At 41.2% G+C, this 13,444-nt stretch overlaps 1 protein-coding gene across 8 annotated transcripts in view; it reads right to left on the reverse strand.

Moving 5' to 3' along the window:
- Positions 1-13,444, reverse strand: part of TBC1D8 (TBC1 domain family member 8) — a 112,037-nt gene that overhangs the window by 87,819 nt on the left and 10,774 nt on the right. Inside the window, exon 1 of one of the 8 annotated variants that reach the window (XM_078444371.2) lies at positions 4,372-5,087. The exons of 5 other annotated variants lie outside the window; for them this stretch is intronic. In XM_078444371.2, the coding sequence (XP_078300497.1) occupies positions 4,372-4,525 (154 nt within the window). In that variant the 5' untranslated portion in view covers positions 4,526-5,087. Of the gene's footprint in view, positions 1-4,371; positions 5,088-13,444 lie in introns of those variants that run through there. 2 more of the 8 variants (XM_078444372.2, XM_078444373.2) reach the window with 2 other exon arrangements.

Consider the following 13,444-nt stretch of genomic DNA (forward strand, 5'->3'; position numbering starts at 1 on the left):
AACATAATCCCAGGAAAGCTCTGGACAGACACAGGGACAAACCGAGCAGCTGATTCATGTGTGACCCTAATACTGGGCTAAGGGCATATGGTCTTGGAAAGAAGGCATTCAGAAGGCATGAGCACATACTACTCATACACCTGGAAGAACTTCTGAGTAGGGTCAGTTATGCTTAAAACTCAGAAGCTGGCCCCTATGATTATAGTGAAACGCCAGCATTCCCTTGAAGGGTGTATTTTATTTCTTTAACTTCTTAGCCCTTATGAAATTTAGCAGACCAGAAATATTGAACTTACAAGTCACATGACAACATTGACCAGCCTCACCTAACAGAGTCTATGACAGAGCAAACCTCCCTCACTCCTGACAGAATTCATCTCAAATCACCAAGGGGCTCTTTTGAGAGGAAAGAAAAATAAAGTCAGAGAAAAACAATTCCAAAGAGCTTTACTGAAAAAATACAAAGCATACAGTATTCTATCCTTTATAACACTGTTACCAGCTGGGCTTATCTGAACACAAGCCATTTCAGTGCCCCCACCCCCATCCCCACGTTGTGGACATCGTTACTACTGTCATCAGCTAACACATTATCACACACATAGCATGTACCAGGGCCGACAACAAGCTCTGGCCACTCATTACCTCGGTTTAAGACTCCCAATGCTAAATGGTTTCACTCCTGAGGCTCAGAGAGATTATGTTGCTGGTACAAGGTCACAAAGCAAATGAGTGGGGGAGGAGCCAGGACTCACATCCAGGGAAGATGTCCCCAAACTAGGCTCTGTTACCTCCTGTGCTTAGACTGGCAGCCTGTGATTCTAAGCAAACCAACTTGTATTCTGAGCAGGGACAACAGAGCGGCAACATGGGCCCCTGGCACCAGCAGGCTACTCACTAAATGAGGAATCCTTGGAAGCTGGGCAGGCACAGCCATGGGGCAGTCACTTCACCCAAGGGGGAAGAAGACTCCCTCAGGAAACACCCATACACATACTCCATGCCATCACAGAGATCCTTGAACCCAGGGACAGTCCCTGGGCAACCTTCGCCTACACTCCAGGTCCCTAGGGAGAAAAGGGTCTGACAGAAGTCCATTCCTGGCACCTACCATCAATGTGTCCCCTACGCTCCTGGGCCAGGAGGAACCAGGCTGAATATTCTGCAATTACTTGACTCTCATTCAACTAAGCAGAATGTGGGTTGTCTGTTCAGGAGTGAATTCCATATCTCACAACAAGAGATAGAGAGAAAATATGGGGTAAGTATGAATTCTGTCCTAATAAGGCATAATACTTCTTGCAGGACTACACATGAAATCCAGTCACTGGTAGCAAGGTGAGCTCTCAACACCACTCAGGACTGTCACTATCAAGGGGATGATTAAAGGGAATGATTAAAAACTACAAACGACAGGGGTGCCTGGGTGGCTCAGTCAGTTTCAGCTCAGGCATGATCTCACGGTTTGTGAATTCAAGCCCTGAGTCGGGTTCTGTACTGACAGCTCAGAGCCTGGAGCCGGCTTCAGATCCTGTGTCTCCTCTCTCTGCCCCTCCACCATTCACGCTCTGTCTCTCAAAAATAAACAAACATTCAAAAAAGTTAAAAAAAAAACCAAAAAGCTACAAACTACATCACTGACATCCTAAAAGATGAAGAAAACAATCCTGGAAGACAGGTAGTATGTGTGCAGAGGGCCAGCCAACTACAAAGGGGCCCAATTCATCAATACATCCATATTTTTTTAGACTGACTCTTGGGAAGAGGACTCTACACAAGCCTCTTAACCATCCTGTTAGAATGCCGTGATATGGAAGAATGGAGTGTTATTTATTCACTAACTATGCGACTGTGAGTAAGTCATTGTTTTAACAGCTTGGCACAGTCTAGTACTAAGTGTCAAGTGAGGTTGAGATACCAGGAGTGACACAGGTCACCCCTCCAGTCTCAAGTCCCTCCTCCAAAACACGAGGGTCCCATTCACAGACAGGCCTGAACTGAGAACGAAGAATGAGCACATGCTTCAAAATGATGAGGCTGCTGGGAGCCCACTGTGTCCACATCCCAGGCAGCTGGGGTGGAATGGCAGGTCCGGGGCATGCACAGGAAGCAGGTGTCGATGCACAACTCTGCTGGGAGGAGCATAAATCATACAAACACACAAAATATGCTGTGACACATTTTCCAGTGCTATTATTCTGGTAGGTGAAGAACAAGGTGTCTGTGCAGATACATATGAGCTTGATTATATAGACAATGGATAAAGCTGGAAAATCAACTCAAAAAAGTTAACTGGGATTTGGGGGTTTTTTTTCCTATATTTTCTCCAATTTTTTACAAGCAGCATTTATTTACAAGATCATGGGAGAAAGCATCACTACAAATTTTTTTTTTTTAAGTTTATTTATTTTGAGCAGGAGCGTGCACATGCAAGTGGGGGAGGGGCAGGGAGAGAAGGAAAGAGAGAATCCCAAGTAGGATTCTCTGTGCTGCCAGCATGTAGCCTGACCAGGGCTCAAACCCACAAACGGTGGGATCATGACCTGAGCCAAAACCAAGAGTCGAACACTCAACAGACTGAGCCACCCCGGTGCCCCACTACAAAATCTACAAGATGTTTTTAATGTTCTGTTCTCTAATTTAAAGAATGAAATTATGACCAGAAGTTATCTTTTTTATACTACGTTGACTGCTTATTAAGTCTATGTGCCAAGGATAGCCAGCTCTTGTGGCTGCATATTACATAAAATTGTACATGGAACCAAGATGTACTTCCAGACCAGTCAAGATCCCAGCTGGTTTTTAAAATAACTTTTTAAAACAAAACAGTGCTCCCAAATTTGGAAGATTGGTCCACCTGTGTTCTCACCAGTGCACAGCTCACATCAGCATGCTGCAAGCCTTTGCAGTGGGGCCAAATGTTGATCGAAGTGTAAAATGTGTTTTGCCACAGCCAGGAATATACACTTGCACTGTGGTGTCTGTTGAACAACATATCAGGCCCAGCAGCCAGATAACGTGGGTGTATAAACTGCAGCAAATGAAAGGTGAGAGGCACAGGAGAATGTCAAGGCAGCACCTATGTTCACCAGAACACACAAGGTCAACGTCTCACGAACACCTAAGACGGCGCAGGAGACCCAGCGATGGACAGAGACACAAAGCACAAACCAGCAAAAGGCATGAGAGCCAAGAGATGGTGTGACCCCACAGCACTAACTGGCTATAACTGTTACTAAGGTGCTGAGCTACATTCCAGCAGTATCCAAAGTACATGTGATCGCCAACTACGTTGGGATCCACTGCCCTAGATGTAGCAAGCATCTCAAGCAGGCTCCCAAAATAGAGCATAACGCTGGGTAAGGTATACACCTCAACTTGTGCCTTCACAATCTGTGAAAGCTTTGTGTTTTTGAGCCTTTTTTTCATTCTGTGATTCTAACCACTACTCCTAAGACAGACAATTTTACTCTTCCTGTGTGGTGTTTCATGGTCACCGCTGCAGGCCTATGTTACCAAAGAGAGGAAGATTCATTACCATAATAGACAGCTAGCTGTTTAGATTCAGCAAGGTGCTCACAGAGTTCTCCGCAAGCCAGAGAACACATTTCTCCCACGGCTACTGGCCACATCTCCACCTAGCACCTTACAAATATATGGCCAGAGGTGCCAGAAACAGCAGGAGGAAGGAGGTAGAGGATTCACTGTAATCTCCAACAACGGGATAACTCAAACCTTTTTCCTCTCTTTTTTTTTTTTTAAAGTTTATTTATTTTGAGGTATGGGGTTGGGGCGGAGAGGGAGAGAATCCCAAGCAGGCTCCGCACCGTCAGGGTTCGAACTCAAACAGTGAGATTATGACCTGAGCTAAAATTAAGAGTCAGACACTTAGCTGACTGAGCCACCAAGTGCCCCAAACCCTTTTCCTTTCTTTACATACATTTAACAAAGTATTTTCATCATTATGTAAATGTAGCATAGAAGTACTGTGTGTCTAAGAAAAGTTCATTTGATATTCAAGGTTCTATGAGAAATGCTTTCAAATTTCCTAAAAATAATTGCTACAGAGTCCTAAGAGGGTTGTTTGCAGGCTAACCAAGATTAAAAACAAAAAACTAAGCAAACAAAACAAAACAAAAAAAAAAACCCTACCATATTTCTATTCCCCCAATCCAAAAGACTGACAGTAAAAAAACAAATTTAAGGGAAAACTTCACGTTAATTTGATATATATTCAGTTGGCTGAAGGGGAGTGAACAGATTTGGCAAGGGTTTTAAGAAAACTCTCAGCTGACAGAAGGTGAGCAAGGGTTATTCCCCAAGAAATTCACTGAAAGCAAGACTGAATTTGAGGACCAGACCCAATATAACCTTTGCTTCCAATCTTCCTGAGGATGTGGTCTTTTTTGGTACACAGCCCAGGTTTACCAGCTGCCAATAGTACTTGCAGATCATTACTTAGGAAGCTGTGGGGGGAAAAAAATCTGACAGAGTCACGAAAAGCCAACTGGGCAAAATAAAGCATTTAGAGACACTGTAGGACTTCCCCACAACAGAACAGGACCTGTACTCCCCTAAATGGGCTTGTGAGCAGAGACTCAGAGCCCTCACCTTGTCAAGTGCCTTAGAACTAAGCTCTTCAATATGCAAACTATCTCACAAATGAACAATACAAATCATCAAGCTATACATTCATGACATTTGTGTGCAGATTAATTTCCTTTGAGCAAGTATTTTTATGCCTGCTTAAAAAACAAGTGGTCTCCCATGACAGATGCATTCATCATCCAAATAATCAAGTGGTCTTCCGGCCACTCCTTTGTCCAACAGCCAACAAGTTAATTGGACAACCCAGCACCTCTGGAGCCCACGGGGCGCCCGGGGCCAGGGTTCAGATTCTGAAAACAGAATCCCACATTCCTGAACCTACTATTCACAGCCACTCCCTCCCAAGAGTAGACAAAATGAACTGTTTAAAAAAAATTGTAGAAAATAGCCCATTTCCATGTCTTATATATCCAGACCTGAATACCAGCATTTTTACAGATTTATGAAGCTCCTGCAAAGTCAGAAACCTGAGAAAATAGACATATAGAGATTTAAAAAAAAAAAAGCTTCCTTGCAGAAGTTTTATTTCCACAAAGCGAGGCAGATTCTAATCTATTCAAATTTCATTTATTTTAAAAAATCTTCATTTGTTTCAAAGAAAGTCCTGCATTTACTTCCAGTAATCCTCTGAAAAAAAGCAACCAAAACCACAAGCCCTCAATATCAGAAATAAATTATGTTAGGCACTGTTTCCTGTCTTTTTACACCTAATAATAGTGTGAACTAGTTTGCAGATATGAGGTATAGCAGTTTTACATTGTAGCACTATGATATAGAGCCCAGAGGCTTAGAGATATATAAACGCATTGTTTAAAAACTATCACCTAAAAAAACTTTTCTTTTAATAAAATAAAAACTGTCACCTTTCCCTAACACTAGAGTCAGGCAGAGTAACCAATATGCACACGTTAAATTCGGAGACAGCCCCAAACCTCATTTGTGATTACAGCTCTTCCTTCATCCAGACATTTTAATTCCTGGCATTAATTAATTGTAATAGTTAATTAATTACAGGTAAAAAACTTGAACTCCATCCTCCTCCCCTTAAGACCCTATTAGGTTATAATGTCTTAAGAATAACAATTCTCTATCACAAGCATCTCTGCTGTGCACATATGGACTTTCCATAAATACTTGTTGATGTTCCTGACTGATCAGCTTTAGAGAAAGACAAAGTGCCAGGATTCTGCTACCAATAGCTTGACAAATCAGATGACCATACCAACCTCATCTTGCCAAATGAAGATACCCGGTGGCCTAGACAAATCTTCATATGTAGGTTAAATGAGGTAAAGTAGATGAAAACACTATGAAAAGTACAATACAATATGCAAAAATGCTGTATTATTATTGCAGAGTAATAAGCAATAATATTTATAAAAAATAGGAAGTTTGGAAGAAAAAGGCATTTTAAGTTGGCTGTTCTTTCCTGGAGAAAATGAAGACAGAAAACTGTAAATAATAAAGACAGACAAGGTCAATTGTAGACATTGGTCAAGTCTTGAGGTGGACAGAGTCAGAGAGCTTTCCTAATTCTTTGAAGACAGCTTCACTCTATTTCTGAGCAAGTCAAAATTATATCCACAGCCCCTTCTACTTCCTCCTCCTCCCCTTTACTTCTTTTCCTCTCTCAGATTAGAAGGACTCTCCCTATTCACTTGCTACATGTGGCTAGCCCCAGAGACACGGGTATTTGGAACTGGGGGCAAGAGCCACAAACTTAGCACCCAAGCTGGTAACAGTAAAATAAATCTTGGACTCAACCTGGCCCTAAAGAAGCAGATCTTCAAATGCCAGAAATTCTCAGTTCACTTCACATACCATGGAGGGGATATGTCCACCACCTATGAAGAGTAGCCTTGCCTATGTAGAAAAGAATCAACTCTGCAGTCAGAAGAAGACTAGGCAGGGAGGAGGTGGAGAGTGGGGAGTGGCAAATGGATGAAGGGGGTCGAAAGGTACAAACTTCCAGTTATAAAATAAATAAGTCCTAAGGATGTGATGTACAGCATAGTGCCTATAGTTTATAATACTGTATTATATATTTGAAAGTTGCAAAGAGTAAATCTTAAAAGTTCTCATCACAAGAAAAATAAACTTGTAACCATGTACAGTGATCAATGTTAACTAGACTTACTGTGGTGATCATTTCATAACATACACCCACATCAAGCCATTATGCTATATAACTGAAACTAAGATCATGTTATACAACAATTCCATCTCAATTAAAAAAAAAAAAAGACTAGACACACACTATTTGAAATCGCTGAACTTTTAGAGCTACAAGGAAATACAGAGGTGACAGGGACCAGCCTCCTCATTTGACAGGTGAGGAATCTGAGCCTCCAGGAGGTTGGGTAGATGTCTCAGGGGTCACACAGCACTGGGAATTAACTACACCTGTGAGACTGAGTCCTGTCCCCAGCTCTCCCTACTGCTTGGTGTTCACCCTTCAGAAGTTAGGACCACCTCACGCCCTCACCTACAACTTACAATTATTCCAGGATAATGGGGGGAAGGTGACTAACATTAACTAAGCACTGCAGCTGTCAAGCACTGTCCTAGTACTTCAGATCCATTTTTTTTTTTTTTGCCATTTACTATCATAATTACAACAATTTATATTAGTAGTATTAGCTCCATTTTACGGAAGAGGAAACTAAGGCCAAAGGTCATACAAGTAGGAAGAACAAGATTTCTCTCCTTTTCTAACTCCTAATAGTCCTATCCTTTGCCCCAACAATGCTTAAAGAAATTAGGTATGGATATGATTGAGATCATGGTAGAAAAATCCACCGAAACCAAATTCACCTTAAGCATTCTACTCCATATCTTAGCTTTGAAAAACAAATACATATCAAATCCAAAACAAATAATTTAATTATAAACTTGAAAATGCCTAACTCAAATTCAAATTCTGGTTTGTTTGTTTGTTTGTTTGTTTGTTTTTAATGAATTGCAATGCACCTCTAAACAAACTTCAGTTCTTCCCTTCAATTGTCCACTCAGCCCTAATGGGAAGAGAAACAAGGGTTTTAAGAGATAGACTGAGGGTACTTGGGAAGCTGGGAACCCAGGACCAGGGGCTACAGTCCCAGCGAACCAAGTACAGTCCTAGCCATTCATTCAAGTCTACAGAAGCCAGAAGAAACTGAGAACTACATGTAAAAATCAAGAGTTTCCTTAACAGTTAAATACAGAATTACTGTGTGATCCCACTATCTCACTTCTGAGAATATATCCAAAAGAACAGAAATCAGAGACTCGAATAGATATTTGCACATCTACATTCATAGCTGCATTATTCACAATAGCCAAAAGGTAGAAGCAATTCAATGTGTATCAATAGATGACTGATCAAGCAAAATGTGATATATCCATGCAATGGAATCTTACTCAGCCTTAAAAAAGAAGAAAATTCTGATACAAGCTACAACATAGATGAACCCTGAGAACATTATGTTAAGTGAAATAAGCCAGACACAAAGACAAATACTGTATGAAACCACTTACATGAGGGTAGTCAAACTCCTAGAATAGAAAGTAGAATGCGGGTTGCCAGGAATTGCAGGGAGGGAGGAATAGGGAGGTCACGCTTAATGGGCACAGAGTTTCAGTTTGGGAAGATGAAAAAGTTCTGGAGATGGATGTGGTGATGGCTACATGACAATGTGAATGTACATATCACTAAACTGTACACTTAAAAATGGTTAAAATGGTAAGTTTTCTGTTCTGTATATTTTACTACAATTTTTAAAAACTTTGTTACCTAAGCCATCTTAATAAACAAAATATAACAGGGTCTCAACAGATGCCAGCCCAGCACAAGATGAGAAGGAGCAGGTCTGGAGAATGCAGGCATGGGGACTCCTGTCTCAGCAGTCCCTTCACCTTTCTGGAAAGGGCTAAGTGCAGTCAAGTGAAAACAGAGCAAGAGCATCGCTGCCTCAGATCAGTCCGGCTCCTCATCTGTATACAAAGGAATATGGCTGGTGGTCTCCAAAATCTGAGCCCCATCAGTCACCCTGCTGTGACCCCCAGAGGCCAAACAACTAAGAGTCCCAGTGGCATGGAGGTCAACCTCATGACTGGGAGACTCGAACCCACAGCTGCTGAGGCTATTTTTAAATAGGAAAAGGAGTCCACTTCATTTCGGTAACCTACAGAAGGCTGCAGAGTGCTTCTACAAAAGGGAAAGGGAGCAGGGGTGCTGGGAAATGCCGCAGGAGCCCACTGTGCCAACACTTCCAGAGCACAGGAGGGCTGAGTCCTTGGAGGGTGTCCATAACCCAGGGCCAAAGCAGAGCACAGACGGGCCCAGAGCCAAGCTGTGCTTACAGGTATTCCACGAGCCTCTGTCTCAGATGAGGACGAGGGGTCAGAAAGACTTCAAGAGATAATATCCCTAAGGCTGGCAAGAACCTAAAAGATAGGGCTCAAAGGCCTAACTTATTTGACTAAATATTTCAGTTTTTAAAAGCAAGGACAACAAAAGCCAACCTCTTATAGTGTGGCGGCAAAAAAAACCACAAAATGTTTTAATGAAGGAAGTTTAAAATGAGGTTAACATAGTTAAGGGGATTTGTGGCACACACTGAGAATTCCAGTCCTAGGTTAATTACCAGAGTTAGCAATTACAAGAATAAAATCACTCTAGATTAATTATAGTAGAGTAAGTTCCCTGAGGGCAGGACTTTGTTTTGTTCACTGCCTGGAGAAGAGCTAGGCACACAGTAAGTACCTACTGAATGAATATCTTTTCCATGATTTTTATTCTTTTAAAATTCAGCTATTTATTGGCCACAACTAAGGCCTAACCTAACACTGTAACATATATACATGATATTAAAAAGTCTTATGTCATAGTCATTTACAGTTTGGGGCAGGTGGGGAATATCTATATATGCCACCCACCCTGCTGCACATAGTAACTGGGACCCCCAAGAAACCTCAACTCTAGAAAGCATGTTACCAAAATGGTTGTTTCCATGACAAAAGCAGAAGGTGCTTAGTTCAGACTCACAATTAAGTTATTTTTCCTGCAGAAATTTCCTAATGGGTTTTTGTTGTTAAATTACAGGTGTATCTTACATTTTCTTATTACAGGCTAAAAATACCTCTATCAAAATGGACAAGTGCTTCCGGGTTCACACTTAAAATTATCTTTTTTTATTTATCTTTTTATTTGGAAATAACTTCAAGTTTAAAGAAAAGCTTCAGGAATTAAAATAGGACAAAGAACAGTCATATACCTTTTGCCAAGAATCAGATTTGCCTACTGTTACAGCATACCTCATTTGCTGTGTTATCTGCTCTTTTTCTCTTGATATGATGTGATAGGACGTAATTACATACACACATTTTTTTTTCTGAATCATTTCGAAAGGAGACCTATTTCCATGGATAGGGGTATTTTCTTACACAACAATAGCATCGTTATCAACCTCACTAAATGTAACACACATGGTACTTTTATCTACCACTGGTATTCCAGTTTGGTCACTGACCCAACAAGGGACGCCCTTTGCAGCATGCTTCTCCTTCCAGTTCAGGACCCATTCTAGGGTTGGGCATTGCATTTAGTCATGTCTCTAGTTGCCTTTAATCCTCAGCCTTTCCTTGTCTTTACAACTGATGAAGACAAAGGTCCCTATCCCCCTTTTTTTGTTTTTGACAGTTTTGATCAAGTTATTCTCTTTCTTTCTTTTCTTTCTTTCTTGTGAGAGGGAGAGAGGGAGAGATTGAGCACGAGCAGCGGAGGGGCAGAGAGAATCCCAAGCAGGCTCCGCACTGTCAGCAGAGAGCCCAATGCAGGGCTCAAACCCACAAACCGTGAGATTGTGACCTGAGCGGAAATCAAGAGTCCACACTTAACCAACTGAACCCAAGCACCCCTATTTTCAGTTTGTAATAAAAACATGCTAACATCTGAAATATGTATTCAAATTTACAGATTTTACACACAGTTTTAATCATTTGCTCTGTACTTAAAATGTACCTCTCTGAAGTTGTGATGGGAAAATCGTCCAATTTATACAATTCTGATTCTAAATAAAACTTTTCAGAAATGTATACAGCAATATTATAACTATAGCATATTAGAGCATGTGTTCTCAAAGCTTCTGCAATTATGATCTCTTTTGGTGTCAGTAAATCTGCCATTCAATTCTCTCTCTCTGAGATTCTCCTTCCCTCCTTCTCCCTGCTTTACTCTCTCCCCCTCCAACCCTCCCTCCCATGCACACACAGACTTTCTAATAATCCTTCTGGTATAAATGCATGCTTGCCTATGGAAACTCTGGTCTTGAACCTTACCAAGATTTCAGGCACCATCAACACATTTCTGGCTTTGCCTATAGTTAAGGTTTCTGCAAATTTTAATTCAGAGAAAATAACTAAGTGTACTATTACATGGTTCTAACTTAACTTTTGGCTATGAAATATAGAGTACTCAAATCTAGCTTTCCAGGTAGTACAGGAAGTTAAAAAAATCACACAAGAAAAGCAACTTTTACAGTGGGATACACATCCTATCAAAGAGAATTTCCAGTTCCACAAGAGGCTCTCCAACCCCATTTATTCACACCTAAATGTTTTATTTGGATAAATGAAGATAAGCAAAAGGCTGCAAGATAAAACAACATCCACTTCGTGCAGACCTTTGCATTGCAAGCACCTAAGCAGTAGACATCAGAAATGCAGCTCCAGCTACCATCGACCTCACCTAATAAATAGCAATTCCCAAATTAAGATGCCAAAGTGTAATGTGATCACTCTTAGCCTCACCTGGCCATGAAGCTGACTCAAGTACATTACTTCAACTAGCAAGTGGCGGTACAGCAGACACACATCTCATATTTATCAAATTCAACAATATGCCCTGGCCAAAACGCAGAGGGAAAAACAACCGCTCACGTGGACTGCCCATCCATCAAGGAGCACAGGCCCTGGTGTGAGCTCCCTGGGGAGCTGGAGGCTCTGGGCTCCACAGAGGCCCCGACTTTCCAGGAACTCCTTGTAACATGAGCAGATTACCAAGAAGGGGGCCCTGCTGATTTTAAGGGTAATTTTTCAAGCAATTTTTGTCCTTCATGTTGATTTTGGAACCTAATACCCACATTAAGAGGCAGCTCCGTTATACTGAGATTAAACAGTATCCACTTTGAGCCCTAAATGAGTGTCCAAACTCTACCTCAAGAACATACAGGAAACTAAAGGTTAAAACAAAAACACACAGGTGTGCGCGCGCACACACACACACACACACACACACACACACACACACACAGTTTTGGGACACTAGTTTTATTAAAACCTAATTTCTCCACCCAAATCCTTGCTGTGACTGAATCCTTAATATATGGAAGATCATGAGCTATACATTCCTAAAGCAATCTTAACGCCTTGCTTACATTTTACATTTACTTTTCATTATAACAGCAATATAACAGAAACTCAAAATCCAAATTTGCTCACTATGCTCCCAGGGTAAGTGTAATATCCAAATCTCTACCTGAGGTTGAAATATGCTGTTTCTCCCTTGTAAAACTGTGTCTGTCATGCAAATACTGCATCTCAAGTGAAAAATTCCAGAAGTGCCTTCCAAATCTTTCATCATAGGCCAATCCCACTTTAGAAGGCTAACACATTTCCTTATGAAAACATCCCTATATCACAAACATTGGTGCACAAATTTATTTAAAACTCTGTTGAATGGACAGTAATAATAATTCAGGATAGCCAAACTTTCTGGTCAATCTTTGTAATTTACTAAAATGATATTTAATCTGTATTTTCCTTCTAGAAATAAATCCTATTGTTTGAATCCCAATAACATTACTGATAACAAAAGTTTTTTATTTACATAGTAAATAAATGGTAACACACACACACAGGAAACTCAATGTGGCATCCAATGCCAAGCAATTAACAATGAATTTTTAAGTTGCTATGGTTTCCTCGAATAATTTCTTTTGCCTGGTGAAACAATTACCACCCATTCTGACCCAGCATCCCTGGGATCCATTTAAAATAGTTCATCCTTCTGGTGACCAGTTACAGATTCTTTGAGGTAATTTTTTTCCCCAGTACTCAGTATTTAACCTTATTCCCAAATCAAAATTCCTTGGGAATTGTCTCCTGAGGTCCTGCTCACCTGGATGCCTTACCTCCTTTACTGACCTATTCAAAACCTAGCCATGACCACTTCAAGGCCCAGCAGCCACAGATGCAGCATTCAACAGACCTTCCATTTCCTGACAAAGAATAAATTTGTGGTTTTCCCTCTTTTTTTTTAAGTTTCTTTATTTTCAGAGAGAGAAAATCCCAAGCAGGCTCCGCACTGTCAACGCAGAGCCCAATGCGGGTCTTGAACTCATGAATCATGAGATTCATGGACCTCATGAGATTCAGGACCTCAGCAGAAACCAAGAGTCAGACACTTAACTGACTGGGTGACCCTGGAGCCCCAACAAATAATAAATTTATAATAACAACCAAAACCAACCAAATCCCACCTTGATAAAGCTGCTCACGTGCATGTCTACTTCCTCTCCACCCATCCACTCCCAAACTACTCTCCCTGAGGCAGCCAATGTCCCTCGAGCCTTTTCCATACCATACTGCAGAGTCCATCCCTCTCCCCTCCCTCTTTCTTAAATACACTTTTCTCTTGGCCTCTGGGAAATACACTCTACTCATTTCCTCCTGTTCTCCTGACCACTCCTCTGTCCCCTCTGTGTTTTCCTCCTCTACAAGCCTTTCTAGACAACTCACAAGCACATCAAACTGAACTTGTCCAGAACAGCTTCTCAGAGGCCACAGAGCTCTCACA

This window comes from Panthera onca, chromosome A3, assembly GCF_046562875.1.
Source record: "Panthera onca isolate mPanOnc1 chromosome A3, mPanOnc1 haplotype 2, whole genome shotgun sequence".
NCBI lineage: Eukaryota > Metazoa > Chordata > Mammalia > Carnivora > Felidae > Panthera > Panthera onca.